General features: G+C 39.4%; 2 protein-coding genes across 3 annotated transcripts in view; both read right to left on the bottom strand.

Annotated features, from left to right (window-relative positions):
* The window catches only part of LOC148324263 (3',5'-cyclic-AMP phosphodiesterase 4C-like), a 62683-nt gene extending 46850 nt beyond the window's left edge, over positions 1-15833 (bottom strand). For both annotated transcript variants that reach the window (XM_088313054.1, XM_088313055.1), the window contains exons 1-3: positions 15672-15833; positions 9686-9733; positions 952-1154 (exon numbers count right to left, since the gene is read on the bottom strand). In XM_088313054.1, the coding sequence (XP_088169180.1) occupies positions 952-1154; positions 9686-9700 (218 nt within the window). In that variant the 5' untranslated portion in view covers positions 9701-9733; positions 15672-15833. The remainder of the gene's footprint in view (positions 1-951; positions 1155-9685; positions 9734-15671) is intronic.
* Positions 15834-18953: 3120 nt separating this feature from the next.
* On the bottom strand, positions 18954-23005 carry cist1 (colon, intestine and stomach enriched 1). The gene is made up of 4 exons (XM_088312325.1): positions 22957-23005; positions 21995-22279; positions 21511-21674; positions 18954-19936 (listed from the first exon to the last, which is right to left on the bottom strand). Exons 1-4 carry the CDS (start codon positions 23003-23005, stop codon positions 19889-19891), a joined length of 546 nt encoding a protein of 181 aa, XP_088168451.1. The 3' UTR covers positions 18954-19888.
* Between the last annotated feature and the right edge of the window lie 126 nt (positions 23006-23131).

Raw genomic sequence — 23131 nt, 5'->3', positions numbered from 1 at the left:
TGATGAGACTGGCTGTGCACCACTCTGCTTTCTGTCTCCTCCTCTCCGCGGCTCGATCGCCCTGCTTCCTTTCTCACTTGGCCTTTATGCCACTCTCCGCCCTCATGGGTCCGAGCTGTTCGCCATCTGTCCATCAATCGTGTCATTTTTTTTTTTTTAAACTCCCTTCCTGAGCGTTTAATGCACATATGGGAGGGAAGTGCCGCGGTATGCACTTGAGGCAAGGATTTGCTTCATCTCAGAGGTGTATTTTACATCAGAAGAACTGAAAAATCTTACGGCACACCACCAAACAAAAATATTACTAAAAGAACAAATACAGTACGAAAACAACATGAATTTACTCACAAATGGACTCACTCTGGGAAATACGTTTCTAAATATAGAGCTGATACTCTATGAATCAGTGTCAATTTTGACCGCAAAATTTGATTTAGGTCAAGTCAGTCTTTTGATTAAAAAGTAAGTTATTTTTTGTCATTATTTTGTCATCTACATTCAAGTGTCAATGTAGTTTTAATACCAGAACATTCTAGTTGACGAAAACTGCAAGAGATTTTAGTCGTCAAAGAAAAGTGTATAGAGTTGTCCAGCAGATTCAGATATTTGCAGATTTTTTATTTTTAAATTATTTTCACTATTTTTCAAATATTTGGGGGAAATAAATGGTGACTTCTCAGCCATGTTGTTGGCTTGCTATCGCGTGAAAGTAATTATTTTTATTGACGTTGAATTGAAGAATGGAATGTTCTTTACTTAACTTTTCGAGTTGCATTGAAATCAAGAGCATATATTTTTTTTTAAATATGCAGTTAACACAAATAACAGAAAATTGACCTGGGCACCACGTCGCTCCACCCATGAATTCAAGAGCCAAAGGCTTTGTGCATATGCACAAAGTCCAATCATTAGCCAAACAGGCAGGTAACTGAAATACAAAAAGGAACTGACCGGTGCTCATCATGACTCTCCAATGCCCGAAAGTAGAGAGCCTCGAGGCGATGCAGCGGTAACCCATGTGCAGCAGAAAAGCGGCGAGTGTCCGAGTGATGATCCTGACAGGAGTGTCTCCTCCGAAGTGGAGGAAGCAGCAACGGGCCTGAGTAGCGTCGCCTGACCACTTGGTGGGCCACAGGAAGCGACTCCCTACGACCCTGTAGAGCAATGACAAGGAACGAGGAAATTAATGTGGATGGTTGTACGTAAAGACTGACAGTAGCTCAGAAAGATTTATTGATGCCATGAAAGATAGAATCCAAGGGTGTCTTTTTTTCCCCAAACAGTATGTGGGGAATCATTTAAAGAACAAACACAATGTGCATTCAAAACAGTCAGATTCGGGACTCAATTCATGTGTGGAGCCCGTATATATCTCAATGCAGCTGGTCCTGTGTGCATGTGGATCAACTTCTTCTCCCACCCGCCACATATCCATATTCACCATTATGCTAAGTGGTGGCACAGCTCTCTCAGGGCCTGTTTTGTGCATGTGCACGTAACAAAAGGGCTTCGGGGGTGATATCCCTACAATCAACAACACCGCACACTAACAAAATATAACACTTCAGTCAAACAGCAGTGAGATTAAATTGCTGTTTGTCTACCATATAATTGGACGCTTTGTCTCTTTAAAATGACCTCCCCCTCGAAACCACATCGTCAATGTGTAAACAGGGAGGCTGCCAGTGATGGGTGAAGGTCAATAAAACATCACACCTGCTCACAGCTATGAAACGATTCGATGTGATTCTGATTACTTTCCTAACAGCAAGGGAGAGTGTATATTCTTCCGACAATAATAACAACTTTAAATGATGAGCATTTGTCTCAAGGTAATTTGTTCTTTTGTCAGCCTAAATCTAATATAAAAAAAAAATCAATGCAATACAGAAATAGGAGAGCTCAACAGACTTTTGGTTGCACTTACGGCTGGACTGTTATAAAGTTGCATGATGGCGTTTTCTCACAATCATAACGATATCAACAAGATATGGATACAATTAATTAAGCAAGATCACAGCAGATGAAGCGATGGGGCCTTGTGCTCATGAATGAATCACAGCCATGACATACACAGAACATCACAACAAGTGTGATGTGGCTTTTACACAACAGTTCTACTAGTGCCATTTATTATTTAACAGTAATTTGTCTTATTTGTTTTTTGGCTCCACCAACACAAATACGTCCATTAATAGAACCAGTAAAAATGCATGTTTTCCATCTCATTCAAATGAGTTAGATACTTATCAGGATTCTTCAGAGCTTGCTGATGAGCTGCTCATTTGAATCAGGTGTGTTGCAGCCGGGAGAGAATGAAATCATGCAAGAAAACGGCCCTCCTTGACTGGAGTTTGACACCTACGCTCTAAGGCAAAAGTTGTGAAACACAAGGCCCGGGGGCCAAATCTGGCCCTCGACCTCATTTTATGTGGCCGGCATAAGGCAAATCATGTGCGTCAACTTCCTGTTTGTTACACATTTTCTTTACTTTTAACAACATAGAGATATGGGATATTGCATTTTATTTGTTACCAATCCTCCCCTTTTAAAATAATTTGAAGAATTGTTGAACAAACACTGAGTGGCTTCTGATTTCAAAACTGGCTTTCTATCAATTTGTTGTGTGTATGTGGTAACGTAAGGTGAGCAGACATTTATACGGGTTCACAGTCATAACGGCCCCTGAGGGAAACCAAACTAAGATTTGGCCCGTCCACAAAAATGAGTTCAACACCCCTTCTCTAAGGGATAAGCTGTATAAAAAATGGATGAACTTTCTTCTGTGGCCATACGTTGTATTCTTCGCATTTATCCTTGATCACGAAAGATTAAATGAAATACGGTGACATTTAGCCTGAGTAAATGGGAAAAAATTTTACAGACATAAAAATGGCAAATCATGGTTGGAGAGATGCTGCAGTGCTTGCTGGCTACCGTCAAGGTGACCCATTTGTCTTCACCACCTTAGCTCAAGTGATGCAGGGGTGACGAAGTCTTCTAATTGCAACATTCCTAGCTACTCGCTCGTCAGAAGAAAGCGACCCTGAAGTTGTTCTTTCACCGGCTTAAAAACGTACATTAAGGTGCAAGGATCAAGCATCAAGGAGGTTCCACGGGCGAGTTTAAATCAAGGGACGTCTGATAAATCCGGAAGTCTCCTCGCTAGTTGATGGTAAAGTTTTCCATGTTCCAGCTGGACATAGGCCTTCAAAGAACAAGGTTAAACCATGTTTGTCATTCCTTAATTATTTTAGTTTAAATATGCATTTTTTGCTGAGTGTCGGTTGAAATTGAAGCAGTACTTGATACCGAAACGACTTGATTACAGTGGTTTGTGTCTAAGGTTTGTGGTGATTAAATTGAAACGACGCCCTTCCGTAATGATTGAAATTGAGGGGTCAGAGTTGAGACAATTTTCTTCAGTATCATTTTCCTCCTCGCTTTCAAGATGGTGTCAAACTTCTCTGACTTAGGCAAAACTTTTACCTTATGGTAAATGAGGAAAATAAAATTTGCCTCATATCTTGGTTTCAACTTGAATTTTCTATTTCGTACTGTTTAAATCCAATTGGCCAGTAGTTCTTGTGTTCCGTGTGACGTCACAAGAGCTTCACGACCAATCGTGTTAATTAACAGTTTTTAAACATGTTTTGGTTGGAGCAGGCATGCAGCTGAAGTGACGAGCTGCATGTGACTTTTTTGGGACTGGTGAATTCTGCATCTGACTCCATTGAGTCTAATGAGCGTCATTTGTCTGCTGCTTGGCAAACAATATTTCTATTCTCCAAAATGTAAATGAGATAATATGAAAAGCCAAGTGTTCTTGAAGGAATACGACTTCAGTTAAGTGCTTGTGTGAAAAGTTCATGTCTGCATTATCCACGGCAGTGGAATAGTCACACTCTTTCCCAATCTGGAAGAGGAGAAGAAGACGAGGCCTCACCAACTTATCTGAGTATTGAGTTGCAAAAAAAAAAAAAATCAACAACAACTCCGGGTTTTCTCATTTGGCCATGCTGACATATGGGAAACGGATGACTATGCAATGTTAATTGTTTTGTGTTCACATTCGTCTGTCTGTTCGCTGCCTTGTAATTTTGCAGGCTGCAAATAAAGACTCCAAGACCACTCAACATCTGAACAGCCTTCAGGTGATGAGTGCATGTCCATGATTAAATGTTTGGCCAACTGGCCAGTTGTCAAATTGTCAAAATGAAGGCATTGTTCACACACAGAGACACGCGACACTAACGAGACCGAGTGATCTCTGGTGTTGCCAGTCCACTCTGAATGAAAACAACTGGAATTAAATGACAGAATGGAATCTTTCTCATGTGTGGTAGTAAAAATAAATTCCCTACTTTCAGGAAATTAATATTTTCATGATAAGACATTTATTTTGAACATAGATTTTTATTACTATGGGTTTTAATTTAGTAGTGATTTGTGTGCTTTGTTCACTTTTATTGGTTTGTCTGACCTAATTTTATTATTGGCATGATGGGCAGTTTTCATATGAAATGAAAAAATATAGTATTTGCTCCTGCTATTTTATGTGAGCTGTCTGAAATATAGAATGCAATTAAATAAAAAAAAATTGAAATGTGTTTTATTTAAGGTTGTGAGTCATAGGGTATTTTTCCCCACATTGACTTGCACAACATAAATGCCAAACTTCTCACAAGTGCTAAATGAGTTTAAAAAAAAAATCAATTACTGTGTTTAAGCAACTATTTTTTTTTTTTTTTAAACAGGGGATAAGAATATAACGGCATGCAAAATGCACCCTTAAAGGTCAAATTACATGCTAGCATATCTGTGTGAAGGCATTGCAGAGGAGGCACGTTTTTCACAAGTTATCACAGAACAACCGCACGTCCACCTCTTTTTGTGTTGATGGCTGAGGTGAACGACAGCTTGAAGAGAGTAGCATTGTCTTCTTGACAAATGACAACATGACAAATCCATTCTGGTTGGCGTGAACGGTACACAGAGTACCCTATTTTAAAAGTGTCACGATGATACAGAGGCAGCCAAGCAAACAGACGCCACAAAAATCAATATCCTCTTTTTGTTAGGCTCAGTCGTTAAAAGCAATTATAAAACAAGTTTTCTTGTCAACATTATTTCATTTGAAGGAACCAGAAAAAGTACACACATGGTACATTAATTTAACCTTATTTGTATGACTAACTCCTTAGCTATTAGACGCCATTTTGCCAAAGGCTGACCATTTTTGAAGTGCAAACTTTGAATGCAGAATAATGTACCCTATCCTGGGGCCTTCAACATGTTGTTTATTAGTTGAATGGCACGTTGTCTTCCAGGCAAGCAACAGCAGGAAGAAAGCAGCTGGTGGCGTTATCACCTGGCTGGTGTCCCGCCACGCGCCAAACAAGAGCTGCGACTGAGATGGAAGCAGTTTGGCCAGTGTGTAATCAGATGAGACAGAAGATGCTCAGCAGGCCTCTACATGGGAAAAACCAATAAGACAATTGCGCTCTTATTCGCCACACTTCTGTATTAATCAAGAGGCTGCTGCTGTGTCGATGCAGATGGATGACTCACTCGCTTTACCCAAGTGATTTTATGTATTGCACGCAACTACTTCAAGCCCAGCCTCAATTCTTGCACTTAGTTCATTAACTAAGAGGTGCAATCAATGGGTATGTTTGAAGAAGAATGGCTCCTCAATAAACCTTGACCCCAGGGAACATGCTTTTAAAGTTATTCTTTGCCGTAAATTGATCTGCCGTATACTGCCTTTTAATTGTTAGATTTTTTTTTTTTGTCTGAATAAGGATACAATATTCTACAAAGGCATACTTTACGATTTTATAGACGAATCTAGAGCAAAATGTCTTCTTTTTCCTAGAGGAGGGTGTGGCATAAAATAATTGAGAAGCACTGCATTAAAGGATTATTTATTAAGTAGTACATGGCAAAGTAGGGTTAGGGTTTCAAATTCAGGTTTCAAAATTTCTTTTAAATTTGGCACACTATAGAGAAGTGTTTTTAACAACCCTGCCAAATTTGAATGATTGAAAAAATTGTAAGTTCATAAACCGATGCTTCTAAATTATAAAAATCACGTCGTCGTCTGAAACGCTGCTGAATGAATTGAAACCACGATGCACTCCACTGTCAGCTGTCAATCAAACACCACCATTACAACCTGGCTGGAATATATCACAGTCGTGGTGAGGCTTTTCCACGCGGCAACAACGAGGTACTCTCAAGCGACGACAAAGCGGTCATCCTAGCTCGAAGTACCTTTCCACAAGCTGGCTGTGCTTTCTGACTTTATTTTTGCCCCTCGCTCTTATACCTTTCTGAGACATTATGAGGCGTTCACGCCAGCAGTCTATCAGTGGGGACATGCATACACATTGCAATTGTGACGGTTACCTACTGATGCGAAAATCGGCAGTCAAGTTTTTGTATAACGGGGAAAGGGGGATTCATGCATGAGCCGAGGCGCCATTGTAGTGATGGTCCTCAAACCGCAGCCATCAAAAAATAAAAATAAAAAAAATACTGACATGGCAAAGAACTTGAAATGCTACAGCTCCATTGAATTGCATAGCGGGGAAATATATAAATATTTTTTAACCCCACAAAAAAGGGCAGTAAATGGAGAAAAAAAAATACATTTGAAAAAAATATCAGTTACATATATCGCATTCCTTCTCAATGTGCGTCTGACAAGTGTCTTCAAATGGCATGCAGTTCTACTTTATTTTCATTTTAACATTGATTAACATCTGTAATAAAAGGTTTAAAAATTAAGGTTTCAAGATGTTGCGATTGGCTGGCAAACCAATTCAGGGTGTCCGCTGCCTACTGCCTGAAGATAGCTGGGATAGGCTCCAGCACCCCCGCGAACCTTGTGAGGAGAAGTGGTACAGATAATGGATGGATGGATGGATGGTTTCAAGATGGAATCAAATGTGTGCTGTCAAATTGAATTTTGTTCAACATCAGAGGTGCCACCATGCAAGCTTTTCAATGGGCAGTGATGATGAAGTGCGTATTGTCGCATAGAAAAGGAGCCACATTGCACGTTTCGATCAATAAAACTGAAGGTAAGAAGTCAGGTGGCTGCATCTTCACTGGGAAGAACCACTCTCTCTGATTTAATTCAAGCAGTTGTTTGAATGCGGCGCACACTCAAATGCAGTCACTTGTGTCACTAGAGAGATCTTTATAATATGGATCTCGACACCAGCCACCAATCAGCATAATTTGCTTTCACAAATTGCCTTTTATATGCCAGCCTTTTGTGCTCTCATTCCGTAGACAAATGAAAGTGCCACTGGCTGTTTCCTGAACACATTTGGCATTTATAATCTGCCCGTTGTCTTTTACAAACGTCTTTAAACTAACTACATACCGGTAACGGCACCCCCAGTGCAGTTTGGATTTAGACATCTCGGATAAAAATGAAAAGAAGTTAGTGATAGACATGAAACAGAGGCAACACACTGCGTGTGTGTCAAGTGTGCGATTTGGAAGCTCCAATATCATTTCTTCAACGTTATCACGCTGGTCTCTTTATTGCTTAGCACGTGTGAATAACAGTATTACAAACTGCATTTGAGCATTTCAAAGGCCAAATTATCTGATATCCAGAATGATTTTCCTGTGGTGTAAGGTATGAAGAGTGACGTTTACTCGGAGCTGAAAACAGTTCAGAGCAAAAGTTAACCTGTTCAATCCCCTGCCACAGACTCGTTGACGACATTTACATGCAGTCAATAAACCTTTTGAAACCCGAATATTGGCAGTATTCCGCTTTTTACAAGCCATGTAAACACGTCCAATAAACCGAATATGACCTTATTCAGTTTTTTAAAATTCTGATTCCACCTGGTGACCTATACCTAGGTTACTCTTTTTCGAACCCAAATATGTGCGCGTGTATACGCCAATGGGAATACCCCAATCGAATGGGACACTCTGCACATGCTCACCCACAAGAAATCTTGGTCATTGTAGTACGCGGAAGAAAAAGTTGAGATGACATATCACTGTATCATGACTTTGTCCGTGCGTCGCCGTTTCAATCGGGTTATGTAAAGGTTGGGGGGATAGCTCAAGCCACATGATCGGAATTTTGACCTTAACCCGAATATTGACTGCATGTAAACGTAGCCACTGACTGTGACGTGAAACAGAACAACGGCAAATTAGGAAGCAACCTGCCTGCAGTGTGGCTGTCCAGTGGCCACATGTCACTTCTCACAAGTCATTTTTGGGACCAAGCCTTTGTTCACTCACCGGTGGGTTATGATATGGTGGCTGCTTCCAGTTGCACTCCACAAATACTCCATACAGCAACTATTAAAACTAATACAAAATCTAATAAAACAACTAAAATGAAGCATTTTGCCAACATTTCAAACTAACAAACCAGCCCCAAAAACTAATTAAAACTAACTGAATTAAAATAAATAAATAAATCAATAAAACTTTATAAATATTATGAAAAATCTATTACAACACTGGTACAATCATTGTTGGGTGAGTTTAGAGTGGAACAGCTCAACTTCAATTCCAGTTTTGAAACTTACTCAGACTACATTTTGGCACCTAATGCTGGCTTTAAAATAACACACGTATGTGCGCACACACAGACACACGCACCGTCTCAGTATGTGGCAGCATCATGTAATCAGTGATGAGAGCATTTCATCAGGACCCGCTGTTGTTCGAAGAACGCATCAGAAGCAATCAAAAGCTGCTACTATTTCCCTAATTGAGAAAGTGAATATTAATTGCTCATGATGTTGTGAAGAGCAACCGTGATGACCTTCACGTTGCGAGTCTGATGTTTGTCACCGTGTATCCCAGCAGGTCTCCAAAGCCAGAAGCAAATCTGGAAAACTTTCACCTATACTGGATGCATAATCACACCCAGAGGTGAAAGGAGTGTGATTTGTTTCATCCCCAGAATAGAACCTGTTACCATATTTCCTGCATTTGCGCTCTTCCTCTACCAACCTACCGTGAATTACCAAGCAGCAGACAGAAAGAGAATATGTTCTGGAAAAACACTGATGGTATTGATGTTTAAATAATGACCAAAACCTTAACAGTACAGTAATTACAAAATGGTAAATAACTAAATATAATAACGTGAATATGCAAGGAAACAGCTGGGTTGTTAACATTTTTAATCATTATGTTTCACAAACTTGTCCTTTGATTGCTTTTTAACAAGCTTTTCAGTTCCCCTCAGGGATGTCGCTGAGCCCTCTCTTGTACGCTTTCCACACCAATGACTGCAGCCCGGCCCACGGAAACAACACCATCGTCAAATATGCTGACGATACGACAGTGGTGTCGGTCTAATCTCAAAAGGAGACGAGACAGCTTAAAGGGAGGAGATACAGAGTCTCACGGCTTGGTGTGAGGACAACAAACTACAGCTGAACACTGCAAAAACCAAGGAGATCGTCATCGACAGGAGGAACAAGACTGTACCACCCCCCTCTATATAAACGCAACACTGGGTAATTACACAGTAATACATCTTGTCAGTTTACAGGTTTACTGTTTTTATAAAGATTAATGACATTACTATTTTTACCCACCGTGTGCGTGTGTGTGTGGGGGTGTGTGTGTGTGTGTTTGCGTGGTGTGTGGGTGTGTGTATGTCTGTCTTGTCTGTCTTGCTTACCTCAAGCCAAGACATTGATGCGTGTTAGTTGTTGCAGCAGAGCAGCAGCTGAGACAAAGACAAAAGAAAAACCACACTGAGAAATTACTCAATACCAAGTAATACAGTCTTTATGATTTTTTTTTACTTTATACTCATTTAATTTCTTGCTGTCCTTTAAAATTATATTTAAAGTTGAGTTTCCAAGGGCTTTTTTTCAAGTTTCCATATGATCTGACGCAATATGCGATATACAATTTCCCAGGTTAGACCAGTCAGTCGCAAGATTTGTGAAAATAAAGATCGAACAATAGTATAAGAAAAAATGAACATGATAAAGAGATAAGGGGGTAATGTTTATTCACGACTTCAATGCTTGCAAAGATGTAAGGCATCAAAGGTGTGGATGTCACAGAATGAAAATGCAAGAGGCTTGAACATCACATGATTTTTACAAGGTAATTTTGCACTTGACAAAAATAATAGTGTTCAATGTGCAGGGTTAGGGTTGGAGTATTTATACTTTTGAATAGTTGAGTTTTAGTGGTTGAATCAATACAAAGTTTTGAAGTCAATGAATAATCCTTTTATTAATCGTAATTTCAATCACAATCAAAATCGCGATTATTATTATTTCCATAACCGCCCAGCACTACTGCAAACACACAATTAGTGGACACACTGGAGCTATTTCAGCACCTGTCGAGGTAACGTTTGTTAAAAAGCAGACCAGCTAATAAACTCGTTGAGATATCTGAATTTGTTTCCACAACAGTGCCAGTATTTTGTCATCAACCAAAACAAATGACAAATACAGCAGATATGTGGGCAGCTTCAATCAGGGGTGCAAGGTGGTCTCCAATAGCCCATTCAACATGTGCAGACAAGTGGAGATCTTGCAGTTTACATGTTTACATGCACTTTCGCACAATCTCATGCACAAATCCCAATGAGTCAATGTCAAGTACTATGTGCTATAATTCTAAAAGGAATGAGGGGAGCCGCTTCGTTGACCAGGAGTCGGCTTTTTTCCATCCCACAACGGCGCAGACGCCCTCTTCCACCGGTGCGAGTCGGGGAATATACCAAAAGCAAGAAAACTGCACTAATGCACAAACCGAAAATAGGGCCCTTGATCAATGTTCCCTCAAATTTTCCATGCATCAGACGATTCACGCATTCTCCCTAATCATTCGTCTTTCAATTTCAGTGAGTTATCACTGGTGCGACTTCAAAGTCAATTCAACTTCTTATACTCAGTCAGAAATTAATCACAGCAAACATTCAACCACAAACAAGTCGTTTAGTAATTCAATTAACTATAATTTGACATCCTAAGCAAGAACTAATCTGCTGTAATTTTTGAGGGCAAAATAAGCATTATTGACAATAATAATTCAATTTCAAAATTAAAAATATGATTTTAGTGAAAGCACTTCTGACTACAGAATTGAAAAAAAAAGATTTAGGAAGAAATATGGTAGTAGCTAAACCAAGTCCTGTTATGATTAACCAACAAGAAAGAAGAACCATCTTTCGGTGAAAACAAGATGTCTTGTGATTGTATCGTCACAATGACGCAAAGAAGGTAGCTCTGGTTAAAACATAAGCTGATAAGAGTCTGAGCAACGTTCAAGAGTTTAGTCATCAAGCTATAAATCCGCAAAGGGGAAAACGTGACTGTCACGCAAGGCAAAACAATTACTACTAAGAGCTATACAAAATAAAAAGGGTCGTTTTCCAGATTAAGAGGAAGAAGCTTTGCACGACAAATGACAAGAAGATTCAATGACGTGGCACAATTCAGTTTTGAACGATTTAGAAAAAAATTGAAATACAATTTGTTTTACTCAATATTGTGATTGATATTTAACATGAAATTAATGAAAAGACAAGCTCATAAATTATTTTGAGTTTAAACATTTTTTTGTAGGCATGGGGGATTACCGATAAGGACAACTGTTAATTTAATACATATGAATCATGAAATGAATCATGAATCTCAGTTGACTTATTTTGCACTTTATTACAGAGTGACTGATCTGCATTTGGTGAGAAATAAACAAAAGGTCTTTATTTGAAATTATTTGGCATTGGTTTAATAGAAATTGGAAGTATCAAAAGTACTAGCGGTATTGGATACTTGGTATGGGCAGCATGAGTAATCAAGTGTTGAAAACTCATACTGTTATCGGTCTGCAAAAAAGGGGTATCCCTACTTTTAAGACACACACGCACACACACACGCACACAGACACATACTGTAGCACTGATGATTATCACCCACTTTCAGACGGATGTTTACTGACTTGGGCCCATTGTTATGTGTAACTACATATGCATAGCAATATGGAAAATGTTTCAATTCCTCGGTAGGAAAACAAAATAATGTTGAAAATAACGTGTTAATGTACCAACAGGTCTGCCATTATCCTTCCTGAGCAGGCTTTGAAAACTCAACTCCCTTTAACAACTTTTTGAGTTGTTACCAAGCAACTCATGACATATTATCTTCAACTTCCATTCAGCCTGATATCTTGTCAAACTTCAAAACCGAAAGCACTGCAAATGCAATAACTGTGACAAGTGGCATTTTTCTGCCGGGATGTCATAAGACTGATGGCATTCTAAGCAAGCAATTACACAGGAAAAAAACGAGCATGAAATATATTACTGACATTTACGACAGTCACCCGTCACGGTGACCAAAAAGTCTATTTTTCCTATTAATGATTTGTTAATGAAAAGGTTTATGTAGTTTGGCCGGTATACGAACCAGATGCAGAAAAAAGGAACGTTTGACATGCCTGTAAATGTTTACAGATCAGACAATCAGTTATTTCAGCAGTAGCAGCATGCCACCTATTGGACGCACACAGAAGGGATGTTGCACAAGCCTTGGCAAAAATTATGGACTCACCAGTCAGAGGATGTTCGTTCAATTGTTTAAATTTGTGGGAAGAAAAAAATAAGCAGATCAAAGACAAAACTAAAAATCTGTTCAAAAGACAATTTTCTGGCTTTAAGGATCACTAAAAGATCAAATGTGGCAGTCAGTAGCAACTATTTGTTTAGAACAGTCAAAAAATAATAATAATCCCTCAAACACAACCTCTGGCTTTTATAACAGATTTCCTTTGCCAGATCAGCTTTGCAGCTTGGAGAATTGTCATGGACCAATTTCTTCAACTTCCACTTAAAATTTTCCAAGTGGATATAGATCTGGACTATTTGCAAGCCGCAACATTGAACTTACGAGTCTTTCTTCAAGAAATGTTTTCACAGTTTTTGACGGCTGAAAAATGATTTCCTCATCCCCAGACGTCCTTTCAATCGACGGTATAATAAAAGAATACAAAACATCATTAATGACTCTGGAAATAAGCATGTTTTCTTCAGGCAACAGTCTTCATACTTCTGATCGGAACGGCACCAAACAAGTTTCGGCATCATCACCTTGCCAAATGCAGATTTGCCATTCAACATTGAAGACGACTTCCATCCAGTCATCAACAGTCTACGATCGCTTTTCCTTACATTGGAGCCTTGGTTCTTTTCTGTTCAGGTGTTAATGATGGCTTTCGTTGAGCTGTTCTGTATGTAAATCCCATTTCCTTTCGGCGGTTTCTTACAGTTTGGTCACAGACGTTGACTCTAGCTTGCTCCCATTTGCTCTTTGTTTGTTTTGCTGTGCGTATTCTGTTTTCAAGAAGTATTGCTCTAGTTTTCTGTCTTGACACTTCAATGTCTTCCATGGTCTACCAGTATGCTTGCCTTTCACAACCTTCTCACGTTTGACCTTGATCCAGATTTTAAACACAGCTGTCAGTGAACAACTCAGTTTTTGGAAACTTGCATGAAGATTTACCTTCTTTAAGAAGTTGGATAATCCTCTCCGTTGTTTCATTTCACATCTCTCATGTAGTAACATGTAACATGATATATGTCAGTCCAATTGGTGCAACGGCTTTCCAATGCAATGAGCAGATCTAATCTGATGCAGGTGTTAGTTTGGGGAATGGACATTGACAGGGTGATTCCAGTTTTTTTTCTCGGAATTGAGTAATTCCATCATTTTTTCCCACTCTTCTTGTAAAATGTAACCAACTGAATGAACATCTTCTGAGACCGGCGATTCCATATTTTTTTGCCAGGGGTTGTAGAAATGTGTGGTGAAAAGGCCCTTCTTCAGTCTTGTGAAGCCTTCGGGGTCTGTCACAGCTTCACTGCAAGCTTATTTGAAACTGTTCACGCTTTTTGGGAAAACTTTACCACAACATAAAAGTCCACTGTACTCGTCTTATTCAATTAAAATTCTCATTTTAATACATGCCCTAAAATAGAATTAAAATTTATCATGAGGGATGTGTCCTGTAGTTTACCATCCCACGTACTTTAAACAAACTTTAACTCGTAATAACACATTAAAAAAATATATAAAAATTTGCTTAAAAATCAGATAATTTAAAAGGGCCGCGAATGATGCAATTCCGTTAGCGTTTTCTTTTGTGAAATTTATCCCAAAAGGACCATTCATAATATGGTTTGATCACAAAAGAGCATATCCATCCATCCTTTATCTAAGCCGCTTCTCCTCACAAGGGTCGCGGGCATGCTGGAGCCTATCCCACCTGACTTCGGGCAGTAGGCGGGGTACACCCTGAACTGGTTGCCAGCCAATCGAAGGGCACGCAAAGCTCACACTCACACCTAGGGACAATTTAGAGTGTTCGATCCACCTGCCATGCATGTTTTTGGATGTGGGAGGAAACCGGAGTACCCGGAGAAAACCCCCGCAGGCACGGAGAGAACATGCAAACTCCACACAGGAAGGCCGGAGCCAGAATCCATGAAGAAAATAAGTATACTGCAAAAATATGATGATCAGAGGACTCATGTTCAAAGCAACAAGTCAACGTGCGAGTCACTTGTTGTAAAATATTAAGTATACCGAGTTCCAAACAATTTGATAACATGTCATAGTCTGAACAAAGTGTGAGCAGAATATCCCCCCAAGAGTATATACGGTATATAAAAGTATTAAAATAAATTCAAATTCTCTACAAAATATCCTTGAATTTTAACATGCAAAAAAAACTGTTTAATGTTTAACTTTAATGTTTTACTTTTGCAACAGATAACAAATGGCATTAACTAGAAACAAAAAGGCACTTTGTGTACAAGAATTTACCCAAACAAAATCCCACTAACTAGAAAGCAGATGTTGGAGAATACAACACACAATTCAAAGAGGACTGCAAAATAAAAAAATGCCACAGGTGGTGCGCATATTGAACATTTTGCAAGCTTTGTGAATTCGCTTAGGAAATGTGTCTTTCATCAGTTATCATCCAATCATTGTGAGTGTGCATGCTTGTCTCAATTTGCATGTATCGCACTTGTATGACAGTTTATATAGTTAAAATGTTCTTTACAAATTGCCTGGCCAGATTTAATGATGACAAAAGTTGTGTCAGCTCTATTACCATTTGTTCCGAAGTGAAAAATGTTTTGCCAACAGTTTGTGTTGGACTTTGGAGCGTTTATCGTAATGATGAACATTCGAGACGGTCTCTTCCCCTGAGATACAGGAAAGAAATAATCCACGTCAAGTCTGTGTCTGTCTGTCTGGGGGGTGAGCAGAAGAAGAAAGGAAGCAGATAAATGGTGGAAGGAAGGAGATTAAAAAAAGACGAGGAGGGAACGAATAAATAGTTGGGAGGAAATACATTCCACATTGCACCCAAATACAACACTATTAAAAACAATGCTGACATTACACAATGATTTAATTTACTAATCAAACTAGCATGCGACAGTTAAGAATCATACAGTGCAAGTTGTGAGAAATTTGCATTCAACTCAAAGTGCGTCTGTAAGCATGTCTAATACTGCGAAGTAACCTGCCATAAATTTGCTCATAGAAATGTTTTAATACATATTATGTAGATTCCTTGAACTACATGTAAGTTGGTCTTTTAACTTTGAACGACAAACTTGAACTCACCGGTGAGACTCTCGTGTCGACGCCGTCTTTTGTCCCGCACGTCTAAACGCCTCTTCTTCCCTTCAAGCCAGTAAACCGGGCAACACGGTTGCTCTTATCGCCTCTTGCATTTTATTGCTGCGCCTCGAAAGGACAGTCCGACTTCAAACTCCTCACACTGTTCAAACTGTGCGTCGCCGAGCGCCGTCACAGTGACGTCACCGAGAGATCACATGACAAGACGTCAACAAGACACCGAGCACGAGGAGAGCTCATCGAAGTAATATAAAAATATTAAACTGACTTGTCGCACCTAATTTTTAAATTTGATTCAGTGTTTAATGACATCACCGGGAGCTCTCGTGACAACTCTTATCTTATTGCTATAACTTTTATTTATGACGTTTTTTCTGCGTACCCTTATTCGGGCAATTATTAATACGAAATGTCAATAAATATTTTTATGTCCTCCGCATGTTTGGTCAGAACATGTTAAATTCGACTAGCAAAGCAGGGGCGGAGCTACGTCGTGGCCAGAGGTGGTCATGGTCACTCTCTCTTGCCACCCAGACGGACCAACTCGGACAAAATTTTGCTCTCTGTGATATCCCTGCCATTTTCGCATGAATGCAATATTCTTTGACAACTAGATACTCTGCCAAACTTTATTTATATGAACTACTTATTGATCTGAAAGCTGAATGAATGAGATAATGGATCACTCTTATTGGCTATTATCTAGCAAGTGTAAATCAGTGCATGAGATAGAAGTGCTGAAGTGGAGATGTGCTAAAATAGTTTGTTTTTTATTCCTTTTTTTTTTTACATGTAACGGGAAAAAAACTCAGTGGGTTGCATTGATTAAGTGTTTAATTACATCACCAGGAGCTCTCGTGACATCTCTTATCTTATTGCTATAACTCTCATTTATAGCAAAAAAAATCAATGAACTGCGACAGGGAACACAGCATTTTATTTCTGCATATAACAAAAATGTTTTCATTGTAGCTAACTACAAACATTAATAGATTTAATAAACTGCATCTCAAGTAAATATGATTAATTCTATTTAATTCTTAAATATTTTTGACATGTTCTAAGATAGATTGTTTTGAAATTTCCCCAGGTATTGAGCATAGGTGTGTGCCATTATATTGCTCTTTTATATAGCATTGGTGGTTTCTACGATTTTGACATGATAGTGGTATAAAAATGCGAATGACGTCGGATAAATCTCTACTAAAAGCCAAAGAAGCAAATGCACTGCTCGTTTTTTATTATCTCTGGGTGTGGGCCTGGTGATTGGCGTTTTTTTATGTCATCAAAGGTGAAAGAGCAAAGAAACAAAGGAACATTTCAGATGAGAGAGCAAAGGGAAAGTTCAGTTTGAAGGTTTGCACAACCTTGTGCATGTCGGTGTGTGTGTGTGTGCGTGGGGGTGTATGGGTGTGTGTGTGTGTGTGTGTGTTGTCGATTTTAACTTTGGCAAAATATCTACCAGTGTGACACAACTTGGTGTTAAAGTAACATTTGCAAAATCCGGCATACAAGCCGCACCAGGCTATAAGCCGCAGTTATCTCTGTTGAAAAAAATTTGTTGTTTTCTGCATGTACAGAACAATTTTGTACTGTGAATGCACGTAAAGGTGCATAAACAGATTGTTAAAACAGTGCCTTTTAACACGGCAACATCTTTGCTAATTAAAACAGAACAGATCCAAGAGAAAAAAAATTGAGATTTATTTAGCGTATTTTCTGAACAATAGAGCGCCCCTATTGGTGAAAGAAGAATCCACAGAAAAGCTGGATCGCTGTATTAGCCGCATGGTTCAAAATCTAGGAAAAAATTAGCGGTTTATAGACCGGAAAATACGGTACCTAAAAGTATCAGATTAGTTTTCGGTACCCACAAATACAAACATTCCATTCTGGCATTCAGTTCCATCACCCAGGTGGTATTTGTCTATTTCCTAAATACCTTTACGGCCAAATGAGAAAACCCTAGATGTCTTTTTTTTACAACTCAATACTAATTGGTGAGACCTTGTCTTCCAGATTAGGATAGAGGGAAACAATTCCACAGACATAGATAATACAGACGTGAACTTTTACACAATCAAATTCTTGAAAGGACACTTGGCTTATCATATCATCTTATTTATATGTTACATTTTAGAGGATGTGCTTATTCTTTATTAAGCAGCTGACAAATGACGCTCACTGATCTGAACAGAGTCAAGTATGCTACAAACCTGTCCAAAAAAAGCCTATACCTGCCTATCCCTGCTTCAACCAAAACATGCTAAATACCGTGTTAATGAACCCGTGTACATAAAATGCAACAATTATTGGCCAATTTGTTTTAAACAATATGAACTTGAAAATTCAAGTGGAAACCAAGTTGAGGCTTTTTTTTTTAAATCACATAAAAACATGTGGACATTTTGCCTACCTTAGGGAAATTTCATTCTGTCTTGCAAGCGGGGAGGAAAATGATGCTGACTCCAACCAGTCAACTTCAGTCATTACGTGAGGGCATGGTTTCAATTTCTAGGTCACACCTATTTTATCAACGTATCAGCTTAATTTATTACTGGCTAGTGTTAATGCAACACTTTTTATCAAGTCTGGCCAATTTGCAGTGTGCAAGCTCAACAGAATACTGAAGAAGACGAGCTAATCACTCGTACAACTACTGCTGAAATTCATAACCTATTTTGTTACTTGAAGAGATTACTAAAGTGGAAGCATGGTGTGATCTTGGTTAGCATGTCTGTCTCACAGTTGGGAGGTCCTGAGTTTAAATCTCAATTCAAGCCTTTCTGGGAATAGTTTGCATGTTCTTACCATGCTTTTAATTTTTTTATTTTTTTATTTCTTTTTTGTGGCTACTCAAGTTAACCCCCGCCCGGCCTTGCGATTGTCTGGTGACCAGTCCTGAATTTTCCCCGTCTGTCGCTCACAGACAGTCGGAGGACAAGCGTTATCCAAGCTAATGGATGGATTGAAGCGATTACTAAACAATATTTATGTCATGGACTGCGCAAATGTACAGTAAGGTTTTGAGGATGTTTCGGAAAGACATTCGGCTGACGAGTGGCTCACGTCATGTATTTCTTCAAGGTTACATTCGATAAGAAAAGTCTTTGACCACAAAATCATGTGGGTCATGTTGCAGCGGCCCTGACCTTCCCCATCGAAGCGTGTGTACAGCTGCTGTATGCTGCTGAGTCATCTGCAGGAAACGTGTGTGAGCGGACAATAGTTTTGCGTGGCATAACAGGAGCTTATATCACTGCGGCAAATGATAAAAAAGACACGAAAAAAAAGTTTTCCCGCGCATAAGTGTAGTATTATGACAGAGGCCGAGTGGTGTTGACATTAGAGATTCTTACTTTTATTACATTTTCTTTTACATATCCTTGAAATCCCCCGTTGCGTTAACAAAAAGTCTTAATCTCGATATTCATTCAATCAGCCATCTTGTGACTTTGTTATACAGCACTCCATTTCAGAAATACATTCTTGAGAACCGTGCTATAGTGCAAGCATCAATTGCGCTGTTCTTTACAGTGCCAGTAATTGACTGATTGGCTTTTTGAAAAAGGGAAGTGGAGGCTCAATTTTTAATCACAGATGGTGAAAAGGTCCATCAGCATCTACACTTCCTGAGGGTACTCATTAAATTCAACCTGGACAGGAAGATGCTGCTGGCCTTCTCCCACTCGTCCATCGAGAGCCTGCTGACCTACTGTGTCTCTACCTGGTACGGCGGCTGCACTGAGGCAGAGAGAGTGAGAATCCAGAGGACAGTCAAAACAGCGCAGAGGATTATTGGCTGCCCTCTCCACTCACTGTTGGACATAGACACCACCAGGCAATACTCACCCCAGCTCACACCTCTTCGACCTGTTGCCCTCTGGCCGGCGCAACAGGTGCATTAAAACAAAGTCTAACAGACTGAAAAGCAGTTTCCTCCCAAGAGCCATCTCCATGATGAACTCTCGCACACAACTACCTTTGCTTTGTAGAACTGCCGCAACACTCTTTTTGTTTGTTTTTATTTGTATTCTTTATATTTGCACTTGAGAGGGGAGCTCTTCAATCTCGTTGTACACTGAGTATAATAATAAAGGGCATTCTGATTCTGATTCTGATTCCGATTCTGATTCCGAAGTGATGGATGTGGAGACTGGAGCAGAGACGTTGACGAAACCGCTCTCTTGAAGTTGTCAAAGTTAGTGTTTGGAGTAGCGAGCAAATGAAGATCTTTCGTTGATTTTGTCCTGGGAAGATAAAAAGAAAAGCAAATAATATGATCCATTACATTACATGCATTTAATATTTATGCGACATTCAATTAATTTGATGTCATTCGACAAAGCCGACAATCCTCTTTCAACTGGACACTAATTGAACAACTTGGAAACGTGTCAACCATAATTATTGAAGTACCACAAGTTCTTTGATTTTGTCATAAAATCCAAAAGTGCATGAATTATCTTTTCTCTGCTGACTATCTGGAAGAAATCATGTGATTCCAATACTAAAAGTTGCTTCTTTTCACAATCAGTCGTGTTGCAACAATACAATGACCAAACAGGAAATGTAAATGATGACACTTCTACGAAACATGACAGCTTGTTTTGAAGCTAACGAGACACAAAAAGTCACCTCCAACTAACCGACTTCCAGGCAACCTTTCCATTCCTCCGCTTCTCTCAACGTCGCTTCTGCTGTCATTTATTAAGCCTGCCTCTTATCGGATAATCATCACCTTCTGACTTTGCAGAGTCAGTGTTTGTACCCATATGAGCAGCATGTGAAAAAAACAACGCCGGCCACTTCATTAGGTACACTTGCACAATATTCAGTAATGTCATCAACCATTTTGCCTTTGCAAAGGTGATAATGCTCAGCTTTGACTGACATCGTTGGTGATGGGTAAAATAAGATACTAAGCTGCAATAGTAACACAATAAGGCCCGAATAGTAGGCACGTGTCACGCACTAGTAGCCTGCTAATCAAAGTGCTGAGCGGGCTTGCCATATACGGAACATAAGGACTTTAAAATCTCATTCAAACTTCTGGATGATAGTACGAAGAATTTGGCAGCAATGCTAAAAAGAAGAAGCAAAAAAAAAAAAAAAACTAAGCGACAACACAAACAGTCTTGCTTTCCTGACTCTCTCACTTTTTCAAGCACAACAATCCAGTCAGCTTATCTGTTGACGTAAAAGAGTAAGCAAAAAACCACTGAGGGGCAAAGGAGAACAAATGACGCCAATGTGTTTTGAATACAAGCTTTCATTCCCCGCCATGGCTGAGTGTTCAATTCCCCTGCGAAGCTCATCACTCTACAACAGTCACCATTCATCCACATTTGGCTCCAGACTCGACGTATCACCCTTTGCTTCATGGTGGCCTCTGCACGGGGAACACCATGACTGAGTGGGAACACAATGGCATATGTGGTCTGAGCTCAACCTGTTTTGGCCAGAATTTAGTAGGATTTCGTGGGAAGGGCGGAGGATAACAATTATAAAAGAAACATGTTCGGAGACTTTAAACAGAGCTTTTGATAGCTTTTTAAATTCAAATAAGTTTCGTTATGGTGTTATGTTATTGTATGTACAGACAATGTTGTCAGTAGAGTTCAAATATTCATACATACATTTACACATATATACATATATATAGTATTTGCAAGTCAGTTGCAATTGATCTATTAAAACTATCCATTCATTTTCGAAGCCGCTCAGCCTCACCAGCAGACCAAATTGATTGACAGTCAATGTTAACAACACCAAACAGTAAAGCACTTAGGGAACAAAAAACTGTAATTGTATTCAAACTCACCATGGGCACATCTTCAAGCCTCTCAAAGTCTGAGCTCGGTGACTGGATACATTTCACAGTGGCCACGATGAGCGCAAGCGCAAGGATGATGCAGAAGATGGTGATGATGGCGACAAGGCCAGGATTGGCCGGCAGGTCATCCTCATCGAAGTCTTGAGGGGGACCTGAGATGGTTACATTAAAAAAAAAAAAAATCATATATACATATATATGTGTGTGTGTATAAAAGAGAGAGAGAGCGAGAGAGAGAGAGAGAGAATTTTTTGGGGGTTTTTGGACTGGTCATTTTTTTCAGTTTACGGATGACATGCGCCATAGAAAATGAATGGCTGGATCGATGCTGTCAACTGCAAGCTGCGCCTGAGCCTAGAGATGAGCAAATATATTCCACAGTATATTACAATGAACAGAACAATTTTAGGGGAAAGGTCGGCTGAGGCTGCCTAATTTGTGTATCATCGATGTCTTGGTGTAGCGGACTGGCCTCGGCTGGTTGATTTCTGGGGAGGTGTGACGGCAGTTGACTCGATCGAGATTGTCGATAGAAGAGGTGTTGTTTCTGTGGGAGTCTGCCTGGTAACCGCTGTGTCATGCTCCTCCTGTATCCTGTTGGATGTTTGCGGAGGCCACTCTGACTCTTGTGACGTCCTCGTAGGAGTAATCGTTTGCTTCAGCGTGCTGTGGCTGGTCCAACTTTCATTGTTTGTTTCTGTTGCGGTGGTGATCGTTGCCACTTGCGTCTGTTCAGTTGTTGAAGAGAAGCCGATGCCTGCAAATGAATAAACATTTTTATTTATGTTTCATATACATTATGCCAAAAGTTAGTTTTTTACAAATACACCATATAAGCAAGTATCATGCTGAATTGTGAGTATATTTCAAAGGAATTGTTCTTGATTATCGCAACATGAAATTATTGTTAGTAATTTGAACAGACACAACTCAAGTTAGTTACTTGCTGTAATTTCAGGGAAGAAAGCACCCACTCAAGACTCCAGCATACACTCATGCTTCACTTAAGTAGTTTATAAAATTAATACCTTGAAGAAGTGAAAGCGAATACGAATTTGTTACCAAGGACTTTCTCACAACTGAGGTACACTAAGTCCTTCAAGTTTACAATAGATGCTTCTCTACTCATATCATCACGAACAAGAAATTACGCAACTATACAAAAAGTCACAACTTGGAATAAAAATAGCGTGACGATAATTGGTAGAACATCTACGGAAAGAAACTACTATTACCACATCTTTTTTGATCATCTCAAGTTTCTAACAGATTACATTATTACTGGAAGCATCGGTAAGGAGCCATTGTAATTCATATTCATACTTAAATCAGCATGAAGCTGCAAATGAGTTTTTCAAACAGACTGAAATTATTAAACAAGCACACAAACACTCACGCACGGTTGTGCAGTAGAAATGTGAAAGTCCGACTTACTCTGACTGATGGTCACAGCCAACAAGGAGATGAGCACAATCAGATGCATCACTGCTGTATGGTGAACAAGGAAAAAAATCTGGCAGCACGCGCTTGCACACACACACACATCCTTATGAACAGGATGCGTCGCAAGTCTGTTTGGCCAATTCATAATCTCCTAAAAGCTTGTTCT

The sequence above is a fragment of the Idiotropiscis lumnitzeri genome, chromosome 13 (genome assembly GCF_059441095.1).
Source record: "Idiotropiscis lumnitzeri isolate Australia: NSW breed Sydney's pygmy pipehorse chromosome 13, RoL_Ilum_1.0, whole genome shotgun sequence".
Lineage (NCBI taxonomy): Eukaryota > Metazoa > Chordata > Actinopteri > Syngnathiformes > Syngnathidae > Idiotropiscis > Idiotropiscis lumnitzeri.
The sequence above is the reverse complement of the archived record's forward strand: the minus strand, read 5'-3'. Positions and strand labels throughout refer to the sequence as shown.